This window comes from Serinus canaria, chromosome 3 (assembly GCF_022539315.1).
Source record: "Serinus canaria isolate serCan28SL12 chromosome 3, serCan2020, whole genome shotgun sequence".
Classification (NCBI taxonomy): Eukaryota; Metazoa; Chordata; class Aves; order Passeriformes; family Fringillidae; genus Serinus; species Serinus canaria.
Genome location: NC_066316.1, coordinates 37,468,153 through 37,495,118, shown reverse-complemented (window position 1 = coordinate 37,495,118; position 26,966 = coordinate 37,468,153). Strand labels below are relative to the sequence as shown.

At 34.9% G+C, this 26,966-nt stretch overlaps 1 protein-coding gene across 8 annotated transcripts in view; it reads right to left on the bottom strand.

Annotated features, from left to right (window-relative positions):
- Positions 1-26,966, bottom strand: part of CEP170 (centrosomal protein 170) — a 96,115-nt gene that overhangs the window by 23,183 nt on the left and 45,966 nt on the right. For 7 of the 8 annotated variants that reach the window (XM_030235481.2, XM_030235487.2, XM_030235483.2 and 4 more), the window contains exons 9-12: positions 23,785-24,428; positions 10,823-10,972; positions 4,846-4,972; positions 212-2,020 (exon numbers count right to left, since the gene is read on the bottom strand). In XM_030235481.2, coding sequence (XP_030091341.1) covers positions 212-2,020; positions 4,846-4,972; positions 10,823-10,972; positions 23,785-24,428 — 2,730 coding nt within the window. The remainder of the gene's footprint in view (positions 1-211; positions 2,021-4,845; positions 4,973-10,822; positions 10,973-23,784; positions 24,429-26,966) is intronic. The other variant, XM_030235486.2, reaches the window with a different exon arrangement.

Sequence of the window (26,966 nt, the reverse complement as noted above, 5' to 3'; positions counted from 1 at the left end):
GTTAAAGGATTACAATTTCTTGGCTTTATGACTTTACATGAGAAACCTCTACAAGACCTGCCATGGAAGCCCCTTACTCCAAAGAAAAAGACTGCATCAACTAAAACTCAACAGTTTCATAAGAGCGCTTTCTTAAACAATTTCTTTTAAAAAATCCACAGGTTAAAAACATCTAGTATTGTACAAAATTATTTCAAATAATCTCACATACCTGAGGGAGAATTATGAGCCGAAGCCAAGGATTTGGATTTTGAATCCGAGAGTCGAGAAATGCTATTGGCTCGAGTTCTAGCAGAAACTTTAGCGCTGTCTCCTCCTGAGAGCAGCCTTGACCCACTCCTGATGATTGCTTCTGGGGTACGCGGCGAGGCGGTGCTCCTGGTTATCGTTGCTTCAGAGTCGCTACGTGCTGATAACGAGCCGAGTCGATTTCTGCGAGGTTGAGCGAGTAAGTCTATTCTGGAAATGTTTCTCCTCCCTGATGGAGGTTTTGACGTAGAACTCGTGGTGGACACTTCGGAAGCGACCGAAGCCTTATCGGCATCAGCGAGCTCGCTATCTGAGACTTCACCAAGGCGTGCTCTGCGCAAGAGAGAAGTCCTTGTGGGACGAGGTCTCGGAAGAGTGGTAGATTTACTGGACTGCCCAAGTCCAACAGGAGAGGTTTTTGATTTAGCTGACTTTCCTTCCATCTTGGAATGTACAAGTTCATCTGCTGAGGCAAAAGGAACTCTTCCATGGGATTTGCCAGAGTAGGTTTCCTGGTCAGACGATAGGATATCAGAAATGGCAGAATGAGGTACGCTGGATGTTTGGTCATCATCTGTTAAATCTACTGATGGCTGCCTCATTCTTCCACTGGATTGCACAGTTTTGCGAGCATCAGCTCTAGACCCACCATCTGAAGATCGACTCTTAGTTTTCTTTTCAATCTTTTCTCTAGCACTTGTAGAAGATTTTAAAACATCCTTTGAAGGGGAACCAGTGGAACACCTATCTTTATATAAGTTTGTAAAGCTCTTCCGCTTCTGTGTGGATTTTCTTTCAGTGTCACCAGTAACTAGACTGATTGTGCTGGCTGTATCGACATCTGATTCTGGTGATATGGAATTATCTCTGTTATAACTAGGAGTGTCAGGACCTTCATCAGTTTTATTTTCTTCACGCAATTTAGCTTCAAGGAAAGCCATTACAGCTTCTGTGTCTTTTAAAATTAGTGTTGTATCTATACTGGAATCAGTGTCCATTGAATCACTTCTGTCACGTAACCTGTTTGCAGATACTAAAGGGGCAGCAGAACCACTCTGCTTATTAATGTGAGGAATAAGTTCTATAGGTATATTTGTGCTAGGCTTATCTATAGTAAAGCTACCTTGCCTCACTAAGGGTTTTGATGATTCCTTTTTGTCTCCTGCAAGTACTTTGGGACTTTGTCCTCTAATGATTTCCTCATTTTTTCTTCTTTTTCCCTCAATCTGTGCCAATTTAATTTCTGCTTTATCCGTAACATGTCCAGGAGCATTTTCTTGATTATCCAAAGTTTTGGGTGACATAATAATCTCCTCCCTACCTTTCTCAACCTGGTTTGCAGCAGATTTTGAAGAGGATAATTTTGAAGGTGTCCAGTGTCCTTGCTCCTTTCTTTCTTGTTGTTGAATTTTTGCTAAAGCTTGTTTCACCACAGAAGTTTCTCTGCCAGTTTCAACTCTCTCTTTACTAGAAGAGCTGGGAAAAGAAAACACTTTGTCTCCAGTAGCTTTGGGTGAAAGACCATTCATTGTTCTGCTTGACTTTGCATCTGAGGCACGACCTGGAGTTTCTTTCTCCTGAAGTTCAGTGTCTTGCTTTTCACCTATTTCTGACCTCTGATGAGATACAGTTTTTGGTTTTAAATTTTCATTTACTTTCTCTTCTATGGGAAGCTGTGGAAGTGTCCTCCTCTTTCGCTCACCTTGGCTGGTCATAGAAGCAGCTGAACCAGCACTTCTAACAGAAATACCAGACTCACTGATGTCTGTGTCTAAAAATGAAAGAGAAAAAAATAGTTGAGAAGACATTCAACAGCAAGGCAAATAGAAAGATTAAATGTTTAAGACTGCATAAGGCTAATACAACATAAAACAGAACTGAAAAAGTCATCAGTCCATCCTGCTGTTCTATGACAAGATCAATTACATTTAGACAAGTAGAAAAACATTTAGTGAACTCTTTTAGCCAGCTGAATCATACAAGGTTTTTATGATCTCACAGTAGGTTAAAATAGGTCAGAAATCACTGTTATATCAATCAGCACACCATTACAACAGGAAGTGGAAAGCAAATCTTACATTCCTAAACACCTTTAGGACCAGATTTCAAAACTACCAAAAAGAGTAAGATCCTCCTTCTTCCTCCTTACCTGCCTGTTCCACAGCTTGAGGTCTGTCTCATAGACAGACTACAGCCTCTCCCTGCAAGGCCTTGCCTCATTCAGGCAAGAATCTGCAGTGCTAGGAGACACTTCTCAGCAATATTGAAAGGCCCCACTCATGAACAAAGAAATTACTATGGCTGAGAAAGCAAAAATAATGTTTTTATCCCAAACAAGACACTGTAGTATAAAAATGTATGGAAAATGCACCAACAATGCTTTGTATACAAAGCATCAAAAGAATGCAGTATTACTGCTAAAGCACTTTCACTGAATTCTCAGGGTACACAGAATTAATACTCCATCAGCAGAAAAGCATGGCCATCCCATGGACTGTTGCAAAGAATAACTGTTTTAGAACCCAAAACTTATTATTGCACAGTGATGATGACTGTGCCTTCCTTGCCCATTTAATGAACACAGCAGTTGTGCTGTCAGAAACAAGCCTTTATTACTCAAAGGTGATATAAATTGCTCTATTAATTGCCCCGACTTTGAATATTTGGATAGAAAAAATTCTTTTTGCAGTTCATTTGTCTGCTGTTGCAATATAATGTGACACATTTAGTAACATACATCTGTCAAATCCCTTTCTTGCCAGGAGAGATCTATAAGCAACTGCTCTGCATACCCTGATGGGACTTTCCTATCACAGCTTGCCTCCAACATTGGTTGGTCCAGGAGTAAGAACGGGAGTACAGGGTTTCTCTCTCTGCAAGAATCCTCTAAGCAATTAATTGAATATCAACAATCATGCTGTATGTATCAACCTGCTACTTTCTATCCATGCTCTTCAATCTATCTTTTCTCTTTGCAGTGTCAAACATTTGATGAAGAATGCAAAAGGACTCATAGGTTGTTTTTTTTCTGTAATCTATGTTAAGACACTGATTTGAGAAACAGTAAGTACCTCTGAAATCCAAGCAAGGTTTTCTAATTCCAGGATTGGCTTTTTTCCTTGAAAATTATGAAACAAATTGAAGGCTTAATAAAAATCAGTATGATTGCCATAATCTGTGAAGATTGACTTCTCTCAGACATGCCTACTAGATCAAATATTTTATACATAAATAGGCATGTAACTTGCTTCCTGGTGAATTTCAAACTGCCTTTATAAAAAAAAAAAGGCATGGAGCTGTTTAGCAACTACATCTTGGAAGTATGTGTTATGTGAAGTTTAAATGCTAAGATTTCTAATGAATATACAGGCATCTAAGTCAACTAGACATGTTTTCTGAATTGGTTTTTAGATGCATGTACTAAACTTTATTTTTATTACACCTTTGGTGCTTTGAATGCTTTATTTCCCCTTTAGTATTTTAGAACTCTTGCAGAATGGGTGTGCTACTTCCCTTTAACACTTATTTTAGTTCTCATAATGGTAAAAAAAGCCTTTATCTCTCCAAAGAAGATCCTAGGTAGTGCCTCATCTGAAAGTGACCATTTAAAACTACAGACAACAAAAGACTACCAAAGCTCCCAATTAATCACCCAAAAGATCAGTTTCAATAGCAATGATTTTAAGTGTCCTATATGTACACACCCTATGCTTTCAAATAGTGCAAGATTTGCTCTTGATTTCCATTATTCTGTGTGTATCCCATAAGTTAATTTTTCCCCTTTCCATCTCCTTTGACTTTTAGTATCCCAAGCAAAGTTCAGTGTGTATGAGGGGAGGAAAAACCTACAACAGAAGCAGCACTGGTAAGAATTCTTTCATGCATTGGTACAGATCTATGCATTATGCAACATCAAAAGCAAAACTTCTTTGTAAAACTTCTCCCAAAGATGATCACAAGCTCTAAAGTGAAATTTGCAGGAAGAAAAAAGCAGAAGAGAAGTAGTCAAGACTTTATAGTCAAGACTGTAGATGTTAAAGAATAAATCTTTTCAAAATCACAAATGTGAATAGTTAAACTGGAGAGACATGCCCTGAACATCTGGCACTCACAAGAAAGGGAGATAAGGTTGCTCATTGCTAAAGAGAAAGTTTCTGGGTTTTTCAAGAAATATCAAAGGTCTTCTGTATTTCCAAGGTAAGGAATGATGCTATGCTTCAGCTGAAGTGTCTCAGGTAGGATTTTTTAATAATCATTATCCTGAAGTCCAATTTAGACTAAGAAAGATGCAAGGAAAGAAACATACTATGCAGACCAACACAAACTGTATTTAAGTGAAAGTTTCTCTCATATTGAACAGTTTATAAAGTCTCCTGTTTTAGTACCATTCAGTGTAATACTGGCACTCAACTGCCATGCAGACACCACTAGTGCTGAGCTTGTTTTTACACTGTTTCTGCTCAATGAAACAGAAGAATCTCATGTGAAATTGAGGCATTAGAAGTAAAAAAGCTGATTAAGAACAGGATATAATTCTTTTCTCCCTTTCCCAGGTTTTACAGCATAAATTATGACAATTAGAATAGTTTTTAATACCATTTTCTAATGGAGCAGGCACAGAGGACTCCAGTCTCAAGTCATCTTGGTCATGACGTGTGTGATTAGCAGCCAAACTGGCCCACTGTGATACCCAACGTTTACTTCCAGGGTTAGCAGAACCTTCCTAAGAAAGAAAAAAAAAAAAACAGAAGAAAAATTAAACTGTTTGATAAAAAACATGCCATCTTTCCAGGTTTTTCCTGAATAGATAGGCCACACACTATTTTCCTGGAGGAAGTTGAAAAAATAGTTTACCTCAATAAATTTTAGAATGGCAAACAACAAATAAAATCTACATAGCTGCTGAATCAGTACCAAATAAACAGCAGTTCCTAGTGCAGTGAACTTTTAAAGACCAGAACCTATATAAAATGTATCAGAACATGTGCTAGTTCTAAGATCAGGTTATTTCAGTCCTCAGCTCAGAAGTGCAGGAAAAGTACATGGGGTGTGGGGGTGTGTTAAGAAATTAAAAATGTGCTTCAGGAAGACAAGAAAGTGACATTTTACCCGTTTAGAAGACCCTCTTGTCCAGATGAAATACTGTATTTACTTCATTACAGAAAGACTACCTTAAGGACTGAAAGAGTAATAACTTAGGATGGAAAGGAAAGGAAGCTCAGATTATTTGTTTGGCCTAAACAAAAAAAGAAGCAAAGATTAGTTCTAAACCATCCTACTGCATAACAATGAAGTCAATGTCATCAGTATTTTACAATGGTTTTGCACCTAAACCAGAAAGGAAATGAATTTGGTTTCTTGATGACATGCCTTTTGAAATCTTGAAAATTTTTAAAATGTAAGAGAAGCATAGAATTAAATAATCTTCTTGTGTTACTAAAGCATCCTTTTTTCAAAAGGTGGTTTCTAATTGTAGTGCAATGTTACTGTCTTATCAAATATCTTACAGTCTCTCTTGCTTACATCTCCAAAAAACATCACCAGCCCTTCAAATCTTCACACTTCTCCTCAAAACACTGATTTTTGCCTAATGTCTTGACACTCTTGGATTCTAGTCTTTGACCAGGAAACAACACTATACATTCTATAAAATTTATTTAGCAGAACTAGAATGGTGAACAATGCCACTTACTATATGACAACTTCTTTCAAATTAAAAGTTACTCAGACATTTGAATGCTTGAATTTACAATCTTGAATTTCACCTGTTAATGCAAGTGAGTGTAACATCATGAATCTCTTCCACAATATCATGAATGTAGTAAATCAGAGATGCAGAAGGTAATTTTTTTAAACTATTATAAGAATTCCCATATTTTTAATTCATTTTTTGGAATCAAAATGTTATAAAATTCAAGTCTAACAACAACAAAGGAAGGCAGTTCAATGTTTTTGTTATTTATGGGCATTTCTGAAGACAATGTGAGGTGCCAGTAAGAATATTATGAAAAACACACAGCATTTATGCAATTACCAAAACCTCATTTTTCTTTCCTATCACTAATCTCTCTTTTCCCATCTGTACTACTGAACTTCTGTCTAATAAAACAACTAATTACAGCCAAATCCAAACATGATAGATGTCCCAATCATCTTTGCAACAGAAAATTTTAACTAGTTCCTTCTGTACCACCTGATCAATTTGAGATACAGATATGTCAGAAAACTGAATTCTACTTCACAATGGAGAAACATACTAAGATTTTGTAACTTAACTGCAGTAAAACAACATGATAAATTATTTTCTCTTGTAATTACACTGCCAAAAAATGGTTTCTACATAGCAGTGAATGTAAAAGTCTGCTTTACCAGTTCCCTATGTATAGAAGCATAAACAACAAAAACACACCCTTTCTATTCATAGCAGTTTAAGTACATCCAGAAGGTGTAAGGTTTATAAAACACATATCATGTGCAGATATCCTAATGTTCTTCCTAGAACCCATATCAATTGGCATCTTACAGGCTCTCAAGCATGCAATCCTCCAAATCTTCTCTTGAATACCAAAAGCAATTTCCTAGTATTTCAGAAAAGCTGGGTTTATCTATGAGATACCAGCCTTTTACCTTTGTGTTAAATCTGCTTTCTCTTATGCTTATCTCACATACAAAGTCAATAGGAGTAAGAAATCTTTTGAAAATGTAACAATGGATTTCTGTGGACTTATTATTCGGCCTGAAGATTTAGGGCTTCAGGCTTCACATCTGAAAAAAATCCACAGTGCACCCACATTACACCCAAAAACATGTCCAGCTCTTGGCATTTCAGAGCAGACTAACTTTTTTTTTTTTTTTAATAAATTTCAACAATGTGAATAAAATTAATTAAAAAAAAATGTCTTTTCAGACACATAACTCTAGACAGTTCAAGTTGTAAGAATCATATTATTTTATCTTTTCATAAATTGCTGTCTTGAAAGCAGTTCTTCTCTCCTCACTGTACCTGCCTCAGAACCATATGCCTATAAGGTGATGATCTTTATACAGATTTCCATACATGACTTATATATAGCCAATGTCTTCAGGTTATTCCTGGAACAACACTGACCCCTGTCTTTAACAGTTCTTTCTCTCCTATTACAGTTACTCCATTTACACATGAAAACTCAGCAATTGCATCCATCTCAGCTGCTACTTTGCCAGACTAATTGAACAGCACTGATCTATTCTTGTAAGGTAAATCTCCATCCCTGTTACAATCTGAGTAACTTTGTACCTTCTCTAGACTTGTATCCACCCTTCTCACCCAAGAATGTTAACAGTTCTAGTGCTATTATTACAGGGGAAGCTTCAACATGGCGATAACACTGCCCTGTTCTGCTGGTAATGCATTTCCTGCATATTCAAGGGTCCTGTTTGCCTTTTCATAGCCCTGTGATATTGGTGATACATTAGCCTACATTTCAGTATAGCATCTAAGTTCAAACAAAAAATAACTATCAAACTTCAAACTAAATGGATTGTTCAAGACAGAAAATTAGAGTCATTTGAGAAGACAAACAAAAGGAAATACAGCTTCCAAATATTCCACTTTTAAGAAGCAATATAGTAAATATTTACATGAATGAAATTCAATATTCAGAATGTCAGTAGTATTATTTACCTGATCTTCAGTGGGAAAGACAAAGCAGGCATTCAAAACAGCAAAAGGAACATTGTAGTCAATAATATTGATGACCCTACAGATGAAGAACTAGGTTTCTGAGCTTTAGTCTTACAAAAAAACCCCAAAAAACCAAATCCCCAAACAAACCCCAAATCAACCAAAAAACTGAAGCACATCAAACACAATGTTGATAATCCATTATCAAGAACTATTTTTAGCACAGAAAACTGACCACTGAAAATCAGTTGGAGGTTGGAGGGATGGGTTATAGCCCAAATGCCTGCAGTATTTTTATTAACCAAACTCATAGGAAAGAACAAATAGTAAGAACAAAAACAATAATAATATTCTCTTTGTTCTCTATTTACCTAATTTTTTGTTCTTTAATCACACTTACCTTGGTTGGCAAGTGGCAGCTTATAATATAGAAAATAAAAACATTTAAATATTTTAAATAGATGGATTTAGTATTTTCATTGCCTATATGTAATCACTGAAAAGACAAGAACCAGTGTATTCAGGCTCAGCCAATTGTGTCAAGACACTCACTCTGCATTTTACTTTATTTATGATACACACTGCTCCAAAGTATTTAAAGACTGTTGTATCAAAGAAAAACAAGTAAAGCATTTCCAAGCATTTTATTATTGATGCTTCAAAAGCCCTTTAAGTTCAGAATAAGCTTTCAACCCCTGAAGTGACTCTAGATGACCCTGTCCTGCTTGGCAGCAGGGTTGGACTGCATGATCTCCAGAGGTGTCTTCCAATCCTAACTATTCTGTGATTCTGTAAACTATTTCTATAAAATCTTTACAATTTCCCAGGCTATCTTTTCCATCTTCTTGAATAGAAATATCTTAGATTTTTGTTCTTTGCTTTTTCTATGCCAATCATGTTCTGAATTCACCTCATTCTGCTAATCCTGTACAGGAATAACTGTGATGGACAGCTGGTGTAAGTTCCACCACAATCTGAGTGGATGCAAAACTGGAACACTGACCTACCCTGCCGTTACCTGACTATTTAGCCAAGATCTTCAATAAGGTTTATAAACTTATGATCTGCAGCTCAGTAATGCAGTAAGTCTTCCAAAACCTACAAGCAGAAAAGTTTGTATATGAGAACATAACCCACATACTTTACAAATCAAACACATTTGCCTCTCCCCTTCCTACTGACTCAACAGAGTGCAGGTTTTGCTAATAACACTTTAAATGTAACAATCTTCTCTCAGTAGTTATCCTCATTATTGTTTTCCCATTATTTCCCTATAAAAGACACCTCTAATTTTTAGCTTCTCTTGTAGTAAGATAGATAAGCTCTATCCACATTGCTTATGTCAGTTTTGCTCCTTGACTTACCAAATAATTTTCATTTCTTTCCCCTATCACCATGTCTTGTAATATTTAAAATTATGCTAATAACCTATTCTCTCCCATGATATAAAGACCTATTAATGCAGCAAAGCAGTCGCAGTAATAAAGCAGCACAATTCCTGTAATTTCCACTGAAATCAAAGTGAGTTTTAGTGCATCACAGCCAGAAGGTTTCTTAAATCTGCTGTATGATTGCAGAAGTAGTCTCAGTCTTCTAAAAACAAAACCTTTTATTTGCAAAGTTGACACCTGAAAAGACCAATTATGTTAATAAAACAAATCATACATTCCTCTTCTGCTTATGGAATTATAAAAGTGAAAAAAATATCAATATTCTTTAAAACTGACAAGGCACAAAAGATCTGAGTGCTGCAAAAGGCACAAAAAAAAAAAAAAAAGAGAAAGAATATGGTTATAGATTTGTGCAAAGAAGCAAGGTGAAAAACCTTCCACAGGATGTGCCTATGCTGTGTGGCAATACTTCACTTGAAGTGCCTTAGAGAAACTAGGCAAAGGTGCTAATCTAGACACAGTGACATACTTTTGTCTCAAGGCTTCACAGTAGCTAAAATACAACCATGAGAAAACACCTCTATGAGAAACAGACACTAAAATCAATGTATTTGCATGGCAGGCACACTAAGTAATACTTTTAAGCTCTTGATAGCTTAAAAAAAAAAATCTTATCTATAAAGTTTGCTAAATTACAGGACCATACTTCAGAAAGAGTTTGCCAAGGGAGTTAGACATAAGTGTTATGTGCTTCATTACTGTTGCCAGTTGATTCTGCTCCACTCTGATCCTGCTCTGTTCCAGACACATTTCAAGCCAGTTCATCCATCACAATGATATTAGAATGCCTCCCAAGATTTATATTATGAAATATGATCAATATATTGTGTGCATATTTTAAATCATATATAAAGACAGGCATTTTCCTCTGTTTAATCTTTCACCAATTGATTAAGTTACACTGTGTCTGAATCAACTAATGTAAGTGACTTGTCATGAGTGCCACCTCACTGGAGAACTAAAACCACGAATGTAAAAACATAAATTCCTCTGGCTTCAGAGAAAAAATCTGAAAAGTATTATCCACCACTTTTTTCCTAGATGACTTGGTATCATGCATAAAGTGCACACATCTTATTTCTGAATTTTAATATTGTTACTTGCTTTGGGCTATAAAACATAATCAGCTTTTCCTCAGCTCTCCTGAAGAACTTACATGAAGTATATACTGAGCAAAGTTATGTTGTGGCAAGGAAAATTCTGCTACATTTCCAATACACTCGTGTCAGTGCTCATAGAAAGGTAGCCAAGTTTTAAAACACCTCTACAATGAATTATGCCTGCCTCTGACAGAGAAGCTTTGATGATGCAATAAAGGCATAGGAGAAATAAATTACTTATAGATCTGAGTTAATCTTTTCCAGGCAAGATTTTGTTTCCTGTTCAACACTTACTGGTCAGTTCTTAGTGCTCTCTTTTAGTGGAAGAAAAAAGAAGACCGTCAAAAGTTAAATTCTACCTCTGTGTCAAGAAATCCAGTTGTACTCAGTGGTCTTTTTTCTTCCAGCACTACTGTAGCAGAATTTATAGCCCAATCTTTTACTAAATCTTTCTGGTTCTCGTTGATAACAGGCCTATTATAATCCTGGCTGTCATCCACTCCAAATACCTGAAAATGAAACAAATCATTACATTCATTAACCCAATACCATCCTGATGCAATGTACAATGTTAATGGATGGATGGTGGCATGCTGGAGTGAGTATAAATAGGTTTTATTATATTATGCTTATCTGTCACCTTAGTGCAATCAAATTAAATAGAAGAAAAATCTACAACAACTATTAAAAAAAAGTGGAAGTCTATGTCAACATTGTGAAAATTCAAAGAACTGCTAGTTGGAATGGTCAGATATGAAAAAATGACACTTTGATGAAAGGAACAAAAGATAAAAGCAAATTCATTGCAGAATCCATTTCACCAATTAAGAAAAAAAAATCCCAATAACTAGAATCACCAAATTTTCAGATTTTTGCTATTATCTTATGAGAATAAGAAATATAAATTCTTGCATTTGCTATTAATATGCTTATTGAATTGTTTCTCTAATACAAACAAAATTTCAGTTTTTCAACTGTTGGAGACTTGGCAGATGTTAAAAGTCCACCAGGTCTCATGAATCATGCAGACTCATCTCATCCAAGACATGACCTGGCATACTTCTTTTACTACTCTATTTCCTAATGATGCTTATATTATCTGCTTAAGCCAGAATAATTTTCCCATGACATTTTAAAAACATTACTCAGAAAAAAAAATACTAGAAAAACATTATTACTAAGGCAATTAATTATAAGAACTTTAGCAGGAGAGCCACCATACTTTTTGTCAAATTTCTTGTGAGTCATAGAAAACAGGGAATATGAATTGCTTTCAAACTGTTGTATAATCAAATACATTTTAGAAAATATCTGTATCTTGGAAACATGTAATTTATAAAAGTTTCAAATTTCTTTCTAAGAAATAAACTCACTACTTTGCTACTAGGGAATTAAACATTAAAAAATTACAGAATAGAATGAACCTCCCACACACATTAAAATAACTGAAAATTAACAGTTAACATCAAAAATTGTTCTGTCATCTTCAAGACGTTATCCTCCTGCAACAAACACTACTAGTGCAGAATAGGAAAAGGTGTACAGAATTCTTTATTCTCCAAAAGTGTGCTGTAATTCAGTTTTGCACAGCAATGGTTTATTACAATTCTGAACAAGGTATCTTCGAAATGGATTCACCACTAGATGGCCACAAACCATAATGCTGTCAGCTTCTGAGAAGCAGACAAAGGAAAGAATAATAGTTAGCACCCTGTCATTCAACTCCTTATGCTAACTGTACAGGAAGACCTTGCTACAGCATTACTACACTCAGACCTGAGGAAATTTTCTCAAGTGCACTGGATTTCTTTTTGCTCTCATGAGAAAAGCCTGCTTTCCTGACACCCTAAAATTCAGGCAGCGCTCCCCAAATTTTCAATTTATATATAAATCATATCTAGAGTCTCTGGATTAGAAGTTGCTTAACAGCATTTACAAAACATTTGTTTTCTTTTTATAAAAATAGAGTGTTAAAGCTTAAATTTTTGCTTTCATGATATACTTTTGATTTGTACAGGTGTACAAATTTTTGAAGATAGAAACCAGTTACCATCCACTGACACCTTTCTTTGAATATATCACTATTCTGCAGAGACATTTTTCTTTGTGTATCATCGTTTCGTTGATCACAGAATTTTATATGTTCTTTTAAATGAAAGTAAATTCTGGTATTATCACATAAGCACCAGAAGGAAAATACGAATTCCACACATCCATATCTAATTTAGACTTCAGCAGCAAATTGCTGCCTATAAATTGCTTCCTTTTATCTGACAGCACATTCATTTACCATGCCAAATTTCTTGACTTGTATCAGAAATAACACTTCTTTCAGTCTTACCTTTTCTAGTACTGAACTCATGTTTAAGCAAATTTTGTTCTTCTTCTATCACTGAAATTTGAGTATTTCCTAATTTTTTTCTGTGAAAAGTAATATGAATATGACTAAGACCCAAGTAATAGCACTCCTAATGATTCTTCTCTCTATACAGTGAGGATATCAGAACAGATAAGCAAAATATTTGGGGATAGTATTATTAGAAAGAAAAGTAAAATATCTTCTTCAATAAAAGTATATTTTCATAGTACAATGTCATTGTACATTTGTTTTGTGCATGCACCTGTCCCTGCTATACAACTACAAAGCCCCTCTCTCACAAGAAAGAGGAGATGCATGTAAGTGTGATGTAGCCCAAAGACTAAATTTCAGACTTGTGATATTGAAAAAACTCCTTAAAAGATTATTACTAACACATAATTAAGAATTTAAATACTAAAATTATTCACAAGATAAAACAATTTAAGTATTTGGCAAAATGTAGATTATTACTTACACACCTGTCACACACCTGCAGAAAAGCAATACTATCAGAATTTCTGGTTTGACCAATCCACATACTCCATTTATCAAATAATGAGAATATACCCTCAACAGAAACAGCCATGGAATAACCTGAATATTTCTGTGGGAAATCGCCTTTCCATCATCTAGAAAATGCAATTTATACTTTCCAGGCTGATACAATATGGTATGTGTGCAAACAGTGAGCTGTTGTGACTGAAGCCTGAATGGATAGAGAGTTGTATCTTCCTACAAAGACTAAATTACATTTTTCAAGGTTCCAATTCTTTAGATGTTTCTTCTCTTTAAATACCTTCATGATTACAAAATCATTTAAGGAAGGTCTAGGAGATAATTTAATCAATTACCAAGAGAATTCTGAGGAAATGCTGATGACACATATTGCTGCATCTCTCATCTATTTGGACAGAAAGACTGAAGTTTCCTCCTGCAAAGCTTGTATTTGTCAGAAGCAACTATGAAACATATTTTGATTAACTGTGTTTTGGGGAAGAAAACGATGAAGCCAGGTTCTGCAATCACTACAGATTGGGACACATCGAGCTGTTCGAAAAATGAGAAGCAAGCCTTTATTTTTGATAAAGGAGGTAGAATAAATCTATGTATTTTATGTATGTGACTAACCATCACAAATATCCACCACACAGGTCTAAATGCAAAAGAAGTTTCCTAAATCATTTACCCTTTTAAAATAGCACTGCAAACAACAGGGACTTTCACAAGACTCTGATCTTGCATTTTTTGAAAGAACCTGGGGAATACGGAGTAATGTAAAAAGAATTAAAAAATATAAAGAACAATTCCTAGAAATATTAAGAAACAACAATACTAATGCATTTTTAACAGGTGTAATTTAAACCTGAAACTACCAGAGAAAGGTATTTCTAAGGTATCTTCTTCCTATAAGCAATCATTCCAGAAAGCTAAAGAATTTTGCCCTGCTCTGTCCTATTCTTTATTTTTCTGAAATTATATTTTTGCAGGAAGATTACACTGCTCCATCCTGGTTGTTTCAAGTTTCATGAAGTTACAGAACAAAATCCAGGATGAAAATTTTCACAGAAATCCTAAAAGTTGACTGACAGAAAAAAATCCAGACACCCCACCAATCTGCACCATTTCATGGTGTTCTTGCAGGGTTTATGCCACATGGCTGTAATGTAGAACAGACACAAACATGGTGTATTAACTGTGGTGGTGGTGTTTAAAAATAACTACTTTATTGTTATGAAGCATGAAAGAATTTCCATTGTGAATCAGGACATTTTCAATGGCATGGGAATGACGACGTGCTGTAGTGTCCAGACCCATCTATGAAAAATTCTTGATGTAATCTTGTTTACCCTTCATTCCAGCTGGCCCCTTAAGCAAATGGATTAACAGGTGATACAGGAGAGACATTGTCTAACTAGGCAGCTCTGCAGGGGCCACCAAGATGGCAAAGACTAGAGCATTTTACCTGTGGGGAGAATCTGGGGAAGCTGGATTTGATCGCTTTGGAGATGGGAAGGCTTTGGGGTTGTCTAACAGCAGCCCCCCAGGTACAGTGGGGAACGTACCAAGATGACAGCCAGGCCCTTCACAGCGTTACACTGCAGGGGGACAAGGGACAACTCAGGTCAGATGACACAGGGTATGAAGAAAAAGTTTTTTCCCTCTGAGGACAGTCAAGCAAGCTTGCCTAGTGTCTGCCCATGTAGGGCATGAAGACCCAAATGGATAAAGTCATGGCCAACCTGGCTGACCTCAAAGTTTCTTTGAGACATCTCCTTTTCAGGTCCTTTCCAGCCTATGTGATTCTATGCTCCACAATAACAGTGATCTTACATAGTAACTTAGCATCTCAGCTCTCCTAGTGCAAAGTTTTGAGAAAGCCCCAAGTATCTCAGAACAGGAGGGATAAGGGGAGCTCTTGGTACATTTCCATTTCAAAGCAGTGAAGTAACTCCTCCAAAGTTCCCCTATGATAATCCATTTACATTCTGCAGTTCAGCCAGTAAAAAAGGGCCAAAACAGCAGGCTAAAACTATAACAAGTCTCAAAGCACTATCTTGTTACTTGCTGGAATGCAAACTTGCCCTGAAAAAATACTGAAGAAAAATATGCAGTAACTAATGGCAAAAAAATTGTAACTTAATGAGGATATTTACAAATTTAATCACTTTATAGCAGCAAAAGTTTTTCCAGTATTCTGAGAATATAACCTTATCTGTGTTAAACAGTAATTGTTAAAAATCTTTATCCACCCAAATCTAAGAATTAACAAAATCTATCTAACACAATAAAAGCAAGATACAAATCTTGCAAAAGGTACAGGTATATTTTCGGAGACAGCACGAGTTACAGGACGAAGTCTGAGACCATGCCTTGGTCTCTTGGGCAAGGTCTAATTTTGCAGAAAGCAGAGTACTCTCTCTTGGCAGATCATATACACTTCCCTGTGACAACAGCACATGACCAAGAGTTCACCTGCTCATCACTATACACAAGCTACCTTTAGTGATCAGGAATTGGTCTTGCTCACTCTCCCTTCTCCTGTCCCAAAGCAGTGAATCAATATTTTTTTGCAGCACAGAGGTGAACGTAATGACTTTAGAATTAACTATCAAGATGATTCTTTAAAACCATAGAAGTCAATATTCTTCCTCAATATGTGCAATACTTTCAAAAATTAAAATAAATACTTTCAGAAATTAAAATAAAAACTGGTCACAAAAAAAAAAATAATGGCAACAGGAACCATTTTTTCTGAATAAGAAGGAAGACAATGGTTTGCTAACCCCCTTGCCCATACCCATAAACCTCACCTGATGCTCTTCCTATGTGCTTTTTATAAACTTGAAGGCTCTTGACTAAGAAAAAAAGAAAAATTCCAGTTGTATCTCTTTAGATGCTTTTCCAAGTTCATAATATCTGGACTTCATACTTGCTTTACCTTTAAACTGTTACATGGTGTAAGAAGTTCTACAATACTAAAATTATGCAGTACTTAATGACCACAGAGCTAGCTGCTTGTCCAAATCATTACTGAAGATACGGATATAAACAGAAAAAAAGTGTATTTTGAGACACCTAATAGATATGTTCACTCAGTTTTACAGCAAATTATGTATATTAGAATGGGAAAATCTTAAGAATCCTATTTAGTTTTAAAAGTTTTAGTTTACAAAATTTCCCCAGTAATCTTACTGCTGAAGTCTTAATGAAGAGGATATATAGTAATTATCAATATCATCAATTAACAGAAAAACAACAAAGAAATATTAAGAATTCTAGCTGGAATTCCTATTCATTAATGATGGTATCTGAAAAGCAAAATTATTTCAATAACTCTTTTGCTATTTTTTTAGATCCTAACAACAGTCAGGGATGTAATTTAGAAACATAATTTAAAAATATCATTATTTGAATGCTATTAATTTCAGTGTAGGCAATCTGTATAAAAGGAACAGAATGAAACCCAATGACAAGAAAGACACAAGGGAATTCAAAGATGAGCAGTTAAAAAAAATAAAAACAAAGCAGAGGTATGGTAAGGAACAAAGGTCTACACTGTAAAGGGTATTAAAAAAGGACCATGCCAAAATTAACAAGGAACAAATGATTTAATTTGAAATAAGGTATTTGTCATTGTAAAGTGATGGGAATGTAAATTACAATAGAAATTGTGTTTCATAACCTTTTAGGGGAAAGGAAGATGATAAGCATATTTGTTTGTCACAGAAGTCAAAAGGTTTCAGAAACTGAGATGTAAACTGAGAGTCAGACCAGCAAAAACCAAATACATAAAAAAAAGGGAATAAGTATAATTTTGAAAATAAAAGCAGGATTCCAGAATTTGAGCACAGCTTGGGTGTACCAAGAAAGAAGAAATTGTAAATAAACCACACCAAGAGTAAGATTGATTGATGACAAAAGAGGACTCCAGAGAGCAAGGAAATGGAAGAGGCTTCAGATCATCTCGGTGGTTCAACTTGGTAATGCTGCATTTGGTGTTCAGACTGAGCTCCTGACAATTCTTCCACAGAAGGTAGTTCAGGCATTCATAACACACAGTAAATTGGTCCTTAAAAGTCAGTTATTGATCACAGAGAAAAGACAAAAGCAAATGTTTTTTCTCATCTTTCACAAAGTGAGATAAGAGTACAACACCTCAGCCCACTTTGTGTTTAGCAACTACATGAACTGTGTTTAAGCAAGCTGCTTCTGAGGAGTTTCATTTCAATAGTTTTGCTTGTTCTTGGCAGTTATCCTGGCCATTCCAGGCAAACAGGCTATGTTCTGTGCAGGGCATGTCTCATGAATAGCCATGGATTTTCACAAGCTCTTTACGTCATTTTAACTCTATATGCAGGTTATGGAATCAGATGCAAGATGCTCTGCTATGAAAAAAGCCACACAAGCAAATGAAAAGCATCAACATGCAAAGTCTAAGAGCTTCCTCTTACCAGACACCAGTTACATATTTACATGCATACATATTTTGTTCCTATTTGCTACTGTGAAGAATTCATTTTCTCTAGGATTCCAAATTAAAAATGAAACAACAAGTTTAGAGGCTGTAAAACTCCTTTCTTTATAAGAAGAAAAGGTTACAAACATCCTCTGAACTCTTGACAAAATTTTTAAGCTCAGATGATTGGATAGGCTTCAAGTGGTCAACTGCTTTTTCAGCACTGTAGTCATAAAATAGTCATTCTGCAAACAAAACACCCTGTAGGGCTCAAGGCATTTCTCTCAAAGAAACTGCTGAAGCAATGGTAACAGCAATTAAACCCAGAGAGTGTGAAAAGACAGGAGACCTGAAAGTGATTTTCTGAAAATAGATACATCTACCTCGGTTCCTTAAAGAGTCATTGAAACATACTGAGATTTTTTTTTCTCTTAACTTCCTCTCTACCCATTGACTCTTTCCAGGTAGTTTTTCCACTTAAAATACTGAAAAAATTGCTGAGAGCAGGTCCATAACTGTATGTTAACTCCATACCCAGAGGAATTATAACAGTAACATTCTGCAAGGTTACTGATAAATTCTTAATGTTTGCAAGAGAGAAGATCTGGTATACAAAGTTTATGAACACTTAAAGACACAACAATAAATCATTCAAAAGTAAACACTCCTTTAAATTCATGTTAGCCAATATTAAAATGGGGTATGAACAGATATACCCTGGAAGTAAAAAGAATAAGGCGATTCCATTTTATAACAATATAACAATCATCTTTCAGGACAAATTCCCATTCATATCCATACTCAAAAAAAAAAAAAAAAAAAAAAAAAAAAAAAAAGACATTAAACCAAACAAATAGGTATCACCATGAGCAGAAAGATCTAGAAAATAAAACTGGAAAATGTGTTGCCTACATTGAACACCTATACAGTTTTCCCTCCATAATTACTATTCCAAAATTTTAAAGAGGAAAGAAGAATCTCTCTCAAGAGCGTGTCAATAGAGTAAGATTTTACATGTAATCAAATAAAATTCAAGGTGACAGACTGAACATTAAAAGCAAGATCATTACTGTTAGGGCCTGTCTATCTAAATGCATAAAGACTCTAAAACATCTAGAGTAGGGAGTTTGCACAGAAAAAAAAAATCATTAGATGGTCACAGTAAGTCTTTCTGAAGGTGGCAGGATGGATGAGGTTTGATTTTGATACATTTTTTCAAGTCTTCTGTTTGAAAATCAGTATGAATCTGTTGAATTTGCAATCTAAATTTACTTTGCTGATTAAAAAAAATCAATTATCTTTTAGGAAATGTAAATGAAAATAACTAATAATAAATCAAGTAAAAAATTTGGGGACCAAAGAAAATTTTAAGCCAAATGTTTCCATATGCAAATGAACTGCTATAACATTCCAGACTTCCTGGACTTGAGGACTTGAAACCCTCATATACCCTCAATTTTATTCCATCCCTTCCCACACATGTATAGATGAGCTTACATCTGCTATGTATAGATGAGCTTACATCTGCTATGTATAGATGAGCTTACATCTGCTATAGTAAGTTCTACAAAATATTTCAATTTTTAAATACCCTAAAATGAAACTGGCTGAAGAAGAAAGACAACAAAAAACCCTACACAAAACAAACAGAAAAAGAGCTCTGAAGAAAACCCCCAAAGAACTTGCAAAAAGCCATTGAGTTGCTTTTTATTTACTGCAATAGCCTAAAAGTATTTAATATTCCAAACACATGCAGAATTATTTGCACATTCATTTATTAATATTTATTACTGGCAGTACTTTGCTTTATTGAAAAAGGAAAGTCATTAGCATGATAATTTGGTCTCTTTATATCTACAAAAAAGGAAGATGAACTGCAGAAGATTCATTTTAAATTCTTTCATCCACTGACAGACTTACCTTTTCTGTGGCCTATGAAGATTTTTTAATGTGATATGAGTGCTGAGAACACCTTTCTTCTAACAGATTGATTTATTTAAAAAACATTAAATGGATAGAAAATTTACAACTGAGAGATAAAAAGAAAGCAATTGCTAAGTGATAATAGAAGAAAGCACTGAATCCATCTAAAGAGCATAAAGGCTGGATATAGAGGAAAAACAAATCCTACAACTGTGACCCATTTACTCATGTATTTTATATGGAAAACATAACACTGAAAACATGTTCTAAATTAAATCAAGATCCTGAATTTCATTCACTTTGTACTTTGCTGTTAGCTGCAACAATGAGACCATTATTCTGCTAGAAAAAAGTTGTGTCTTTCTGATGCTATTTGAGTAGAGGACATTTTATGACACATATGTTCAAGGTGAGCTTTGTGGTATACAAGAGCAGCTTGCTTTCTTACCACATTGATGAAATTGCTCTCAGTGGTAATTTAAAAAGAGCTCTACGAGTACAAAAAGAGGTCCAGCATCTATTTTTCTCCTGTTATTAATATCTTTATTTTCTAAACCTTAGCTTACTAACCAATTCATAATACTCTATGAATTTAAGTGACATTTGAACACCTGGATGCAGAAATATCATTGACTAATGAAAAGACTTTTAGGAAGCAAAATTTAGTGGTATTTTTCAAGTATTCTCTATTCATAAAGAACATTAAAACACAACCATAAATTTCTACTCGCATCTTCTTTTAACATTTACATTAACATTAAGATCGAAAACTATGTGCATCTGTACTATATTTTTTAATCTTAAAATAAAATCTTTAAAAAAAAAATACAAGTTTGAAAGTTGTATAAGACACTAGTGATAATGTATTTGAAAACTTGCATTTTAGGTAAGTAGAAGAAATTCACCCCAAAACAGTCATGACTGCAGATATGTGATTACACGTCTCTGTTAGGGAAAAGAATTAAAATTAAAAAGCTTTTGTCTGTTACTTATGAAATGTTTTCCTCTTTCTTTCTGATAATGCATTTTTCTCACATTCTCTTCTCAAAAGTCAGGCTTTAAAATGGTTGAGAAATAAAGGTTCTGTCATTTGCTATTCTGCTCCTTTTCTGCTATAGTGACAATACTTTTTTCTTAGAGACTGAAAAGAACACCAGAGGAAGAACTGGATCCTTAGCAATCTAAATGAAAGAAAGATGCTGAATAAGCAGTACAGCATAGTTTCTGGCTTTTAAAAATAATTTCACACAAGCATCTATTCTTCTTGAGACTATTTCCTTGAATCTTTAGCAAAAGGCTACACTAAGCAAAAATAGTACTTTTGAAGGAAGTAATACAGCTCAACATTAAGATTTTTACTCCCCTTTTAGAATTACACAGAGAGATGGGTGTTTTCAATTTTTTTTTTCTGAGAATTTTAACTTTTACTTCCTGCATGTTTCTCTTGGATTCCTAATGTAAAGAAGCATTAATAATCTCATCTTGATTCTTTACAAGTTAATACTACTCTTGCAATTCTGGTTTGCTCTTATGTTCCTTTCCAGAGAAAAGTAAGGCTAAGGCTAAGAATGAGTCACTCTTGGGAGCAATTTTTGGATATTTTGGCCATTCTCATCCTTTCCTCCAATAAAAGGGAGAAAATATCCAAATACAGAAATACTTTATTCCACTGAAAATTTTTCAGGTAAACCGCACACAGATTTTAGCACCACTCTAATGTAAAGTGCTACTCAGACAAATGCATTATTTGTGCAAATGTTTTAGGAAGTGATCCTTGCTATTTGTAGTGAATTTTCATCCCAATCCTTGCAAATTAAACTCTTGAATTTCAATTTAACTTTAGACCCAAGAGACAGCCTTAAATGACTCAGCTGAGCAGGCATAGTAACTACTCAGAAAAAGGACTGACTTGCCAACAATGAAGGAGTGGTTATACTGAAATAATTGGTAAGATGCATACCAATGATTCTCTTAAATTCTCATTAAAGGAACACAGGAGCCAACAGGCTAACAAAGTCCTTGTCTTATACCTCACTTATTCCCCTCTGGCAAAGTAACACTATCCAAATCATTAGCAATTTAAAATAGGAGGGAAGCAAAGATGAGCTCAGCTGGAGGACAAAATTTTTGGCTTCCATTTGGTTTAGATTTTATCCATTGTCTGTTTTTTCTGCACTTCATAAAAACAGTAACATACTACTTCATATTACCAAATCAAATAAGAATTGCATAGCAGAGCTCTTTGAACTGGGTGTAAAATATAGTGTCCATAAGACCTCAACACAGATACTAAGTGAAATGATACAGAAGACCTTGAAGAGAAAACATCTCTGCTTTACTACATAGTAAATCTTTAATACCTAGTGGTGACACCTTTAAAGTTAGCAGTAAGGGAAATTTATGATACCCAAAAGCTTTTATATAACACTAAGATTATGAAGCAATACTTTACTATCATTCTTAAGGCTTCCACTCATTTCCTGCTCCTGAATCTCTCCTGTAACAGGAGAGATTTGAGTCAAACAAAAAACTGACTTTAGATAATCTGAACGGGTACTGAAGGCCACAAAAAAGTTGAAATTTTATTGACACTCTCAGGCACCTGGTGTGATCCTTGGAATGTTTTGTGTAGGGCCAAGAGTTTGACTCAATGATCCCAATGGGTCCCTTCCAACTCAGCATATTCTATGATTATAAATATTAGACAGCATTAATATTTTTATCAGGTACATCAATTGTCTATTTTCAAATGTTACTACTTTGCATGCTTTCCAAAAAAGCCCTGTTGAACTATATTTAGCTAAAACTTGACTTACAAATTTTCTGATGCAATTTAATTGAAGATTTATAATTTAAGATTAAATGCAAAAAAATTATAGTTCTTTAATATTTACTTGCTTCCTTTGGAATGCTTTTCGTTCCCAGTTGTTTTTTGAATATTGATTCAAGGAAATAAAAAATTTCATTTTCAGAATCCGTGAGAGGTAAAACTATTATCTTTATTATTTTGTTGAAGGTGACACCCTGGACTTAAACCCCTCTCTCCAAATCTCCATAAACACCTTTTTTAAAAGAAAACCATCTAGAATAAACTGTCCCATTTCCCCACTACTTCAGATTTTTTTTTACAAAATCGAACCAGTGAAGCTAGCTTGTCTTGCAAAACACAGTTTTCAACAGTAGCCAAAATGAATTCTAAATGTATTAATGTATTTGTTCAGCTCTGAAAAGTTTTAGACATGCAAATGAATTCTTAGATAATTCTAAACAATGGATTTACTGTAAATTAACAAAACCTTAGCCTAGAATTGGATGCAGGCATTCTACCATGATATATTATCTAGGAAAACACAACAAAAGCAGAAAAAGTCCATTTCAAGTCATGTTAAGCAAAATGATTAAACATAGCTTCTGCTACTCATATTTTCCTGTTGAATCCAAAGAACAGTTATTTAATACAGTTTTTAAATGGCAAATACAATTTGAACTGTTATTGATATTTCTGTGGTTACCAGTAAGCAAACTAGGAAATTTACATTGGTATCATAGAAACACTTTTGGAAAATCAAAGCATTTTAATACCTACTCTTTATAGCTGACACTGAAATTTAATTTGCTGTTCCTGAATATACATTTTAAGTAAGTATAGGAAACATTTGCAATCTATATCTCTATGATAATTTGGATGGAACCAATTTATGTAATGAAAACTAGAAACAACAGGCTTTCAAGAACAAGTGAGTATTTCCACAGGAACATAAACCACCCTCATAAAAATACCAGTTAAATTATTTTTGATGCCTGGTATTTTTTATGGTTAAATTATTTTTTGTGCCTGGTACTGAAATCTTTTGGAAATACATTAAAACTACCAAACTTTAGGACAACAGCAGCATGCAAGAAGGAATAAAGTTTAGCCAAACGCCTGCTACTGCTCTTACAACATTTAATATTTCAATATTATAGACTTCTTAAAAACTTGTGTTATTGCAGCAGCTTTAATACGCAGAACTGAAGGGGTAGAGAGCTGCCCCCACATCCCATAACACCTGTAAAATCAGAATGCATTTCAGGTTTCTCACCTTGTCAATCATTTTGCGGGCTTCCACTTCTTCAGGATTGGGGTTTTCCAACTCAATGGTGTAAGTACCTTTGTCACTCTGGTCATCCTCATTGTCCTTTTCAGTAGCAGCAGAAATATGTTGGCTCTTCAACTTTTTGTCCATCTCTTGGTTCTGATTAGGCCTGTGGCCAAGGCTTCCTGAACTCCTTAACAACGCAGCTTGTAAGGCAGGTAACGCAGCAGAGGATTCTTCTGATTTCTGGTTGAGAAGTTTCGCATGAACACCATGAACTGCTCTGTGATGTGATGAGCCAGCTTGCACAGGTGAAGGGACTTTCTCTCCTGATGCAGGTTTCACTCTGTCAGCTCGTGCGTGAGATGTCGGAGATGGAGATTCTGGGCACAGAGCTCCTACATTCTGAGAAAAAGAGTAAGAACGTCTCTTGCGAGGATGGTCTTCATCAAAAAACTCAATCATAAAGGCAGTCTGACTCAAACCAGCTTGCTCTTGCTGCTTTTCTGTGGCATGGACTTTCTGGTGTGACTTTTTCAGCTCTGTATGATGATGCCTTAAGTGTTCTTCAAGTGCTGCCCGTTTACTGTAGTGCCGGTGTGCACCAATATTTTCTGAATCACTTTGAGTGCCATCATCATGCTTATTCCCTACAAGCAAAGCAAAACAATATATAGCATAGTGAAACAAAGAAAGACCACAACATTACATCAACAAAAAAAGCCAAGCAGCAAACTAGGAAGGAAATTATTTCAAAGTGGATTTGTGTTTAAACTCCAACAGCTTACAGTACCTGGCTCTGCAAATTTGGTACACTTCCTGGAAATGCAATCAACTTGCTACAAACAAGTCAAACAATGAAACATTTTCAAAGCTGATCAGTAACAGCAGTGCATTTGAAGTATCCTTTCCCCAATATTCTCATCTGTGAATACTTACCAGTGACATACAAAAACCAGTATTTTGCCAGCTGCACTATAGAATGTTTTTGAATTGTATCAGTTTTGTTACAGAGCCAGCTGATTACAAATGACTACTGACACATTCCAGGCAGGGTTAAGAGGAAAAAGAAAACCTTAATAAAGTCCTTCCGACAGTGGAAAGAGAGCCACAGTTCATATTGCTGGATTCCTCTCACATTTACAACAGTTTATCATGAGAAATGTCTACTGAAACTTGGACTGAATTCTTTATTACTCTTTCCAAGAAGAGCAATGAGTTTTTCCATAATTCACTTCTCTCAGCATCTGATGTGTGCAAGTAAAATGGTTGTTATTACTTATTCATTCCATGAACTACTCTGAGATCTTTGAATAAGGATTACACATTTCATAAATCATACATACACCTAAAGATGCAATTTGCAATGATACCTGTAAATGTATGAAGGCTGGATACTTACACATAATAAGTGTATCTAACACAGACTAACCTCGTGTACCGTGAAGGTGTCAATGCTCCTAAGTTTTAGCTCAGTATGTGGGAAGGAATACTTTCATCCTCTCTGAACTCTTCTAGATCAAATTCTGATATATATATATTTATATATATATATATAGATGTATTTATTTATATTTATATCATGTCCAATTTCTATATTTTTGATTCTCAAGAGGTTAGCTTTTTAAAGGTTTTCTCATTTTAACAGTTAGAATATGCAGCTACTATTCAGTTAAATAGTAATTACATATTGGCTAATCTTACTTATTAGACTAACACCATTAAAAACACAGCCGAAATCCCAACTTACATTCCGGTTTTCTACTTGCTAGAATAGTGACTATAAAAATTATGTGAGGATTCATATCTTTCCAAATAATAATAATAAAGCAAAACAAACACCACAGTGAAAGCCATATAATCTAATTTTAGCAGTGGGACTTCAGTAGAGAATACTATAGGAAAAAGCTGAGGACAAAAAAAAAGCTTTGAGTTTCTTTAAAGAAATCAAACTTTCAAAGCACCTAGGTGTGTTTACTATCTAGAAATACAACTAATGAATGTGAATACAAACAGGCCAAAGAAGATTCAAAAATTCAGAAATTAATTATGGCCATATGCATCCCATAACTTACACCTCTTTGAGATGAAAATTATTCAGACTTTGAGGAGTTTCTTTCAGGAAAAGGCTTATAAACAAAGCCCCTTCTATTTATCAAAGTGTCATGGCTAGTATGTTAAAGAATGTTCATGAATATAATACATTTACATGAAGGCCAAAGAATGTGATTTACACTGGAAGAAATAATATACTATTATCTTTATGCCACCACATTAATCTATTTCTTCTTTCAGAATTTTATTTTTAGCTTAACTTGAAAGGGTTAGCCTTAAAAAGCAAAGAATGTTGTACCCAGTCCCACGTGGTTTATGAACTAGACATGATAATGTTGCAGAGCCAAGGAAAATGGGAGTTTCAGGGTTAACCAGCTGAAATTAAAAGTGGAAAATAAGAGAGACTTGAAAAAGTTCATCAGAAGTTTTCCTTATGAAAGTTTGAATGGTACTGGACTCTTCATCTGAACATCAATACTATCTGCTTCTCAATTCCATTAAGTGATAGTCAAGAGAAAGTACACTTGTCCTGTGTAACATTTTATTTCATTTCATTTGAAATGTCACTGGGTGCAATAAATTAACATGTATGATCACCTGGAACTCCATTAAATAGCAGCACTCACATGAATACAACAGTCCACAAGGTAAATATAAAAATTGAAGTGCTTGCTTTATATCTGATTCCTGACTCAAACTTGACTCCACCAAACATGATCCATATAAGCAGGAGTATATTATGTATTTTTTGCAATAAATTATTTTCTTAGAACATACAAATAATCACAGAAGATATGCTATTGAAAGAGTTGCTAAAAGCATAAATTGAACTTCAGAGCTTTGATTCTAAAAAGTAATTCATGTTTTTAAAGTACTTCATGAGAAAAAGTGAGATATATAAAGTTTAACTAAATTTCGGGTTTTTTCCTTCTCTTTTTCAAGATCTATGTTTAAGTACCTGATGTTTTCAGCCACACTAGAACATCTCCAATTAGCATATTGATTGTAACATGATTCAGCATTTGGTTTCTTATGCTCTTTGTAAGACTTAATTCAGCAACAAAATTTCCCAGCCCAGCTCCTTGCACACGTGTGGGGTATCTGTGATTTGATCTGAACTCCACATGGGCTCA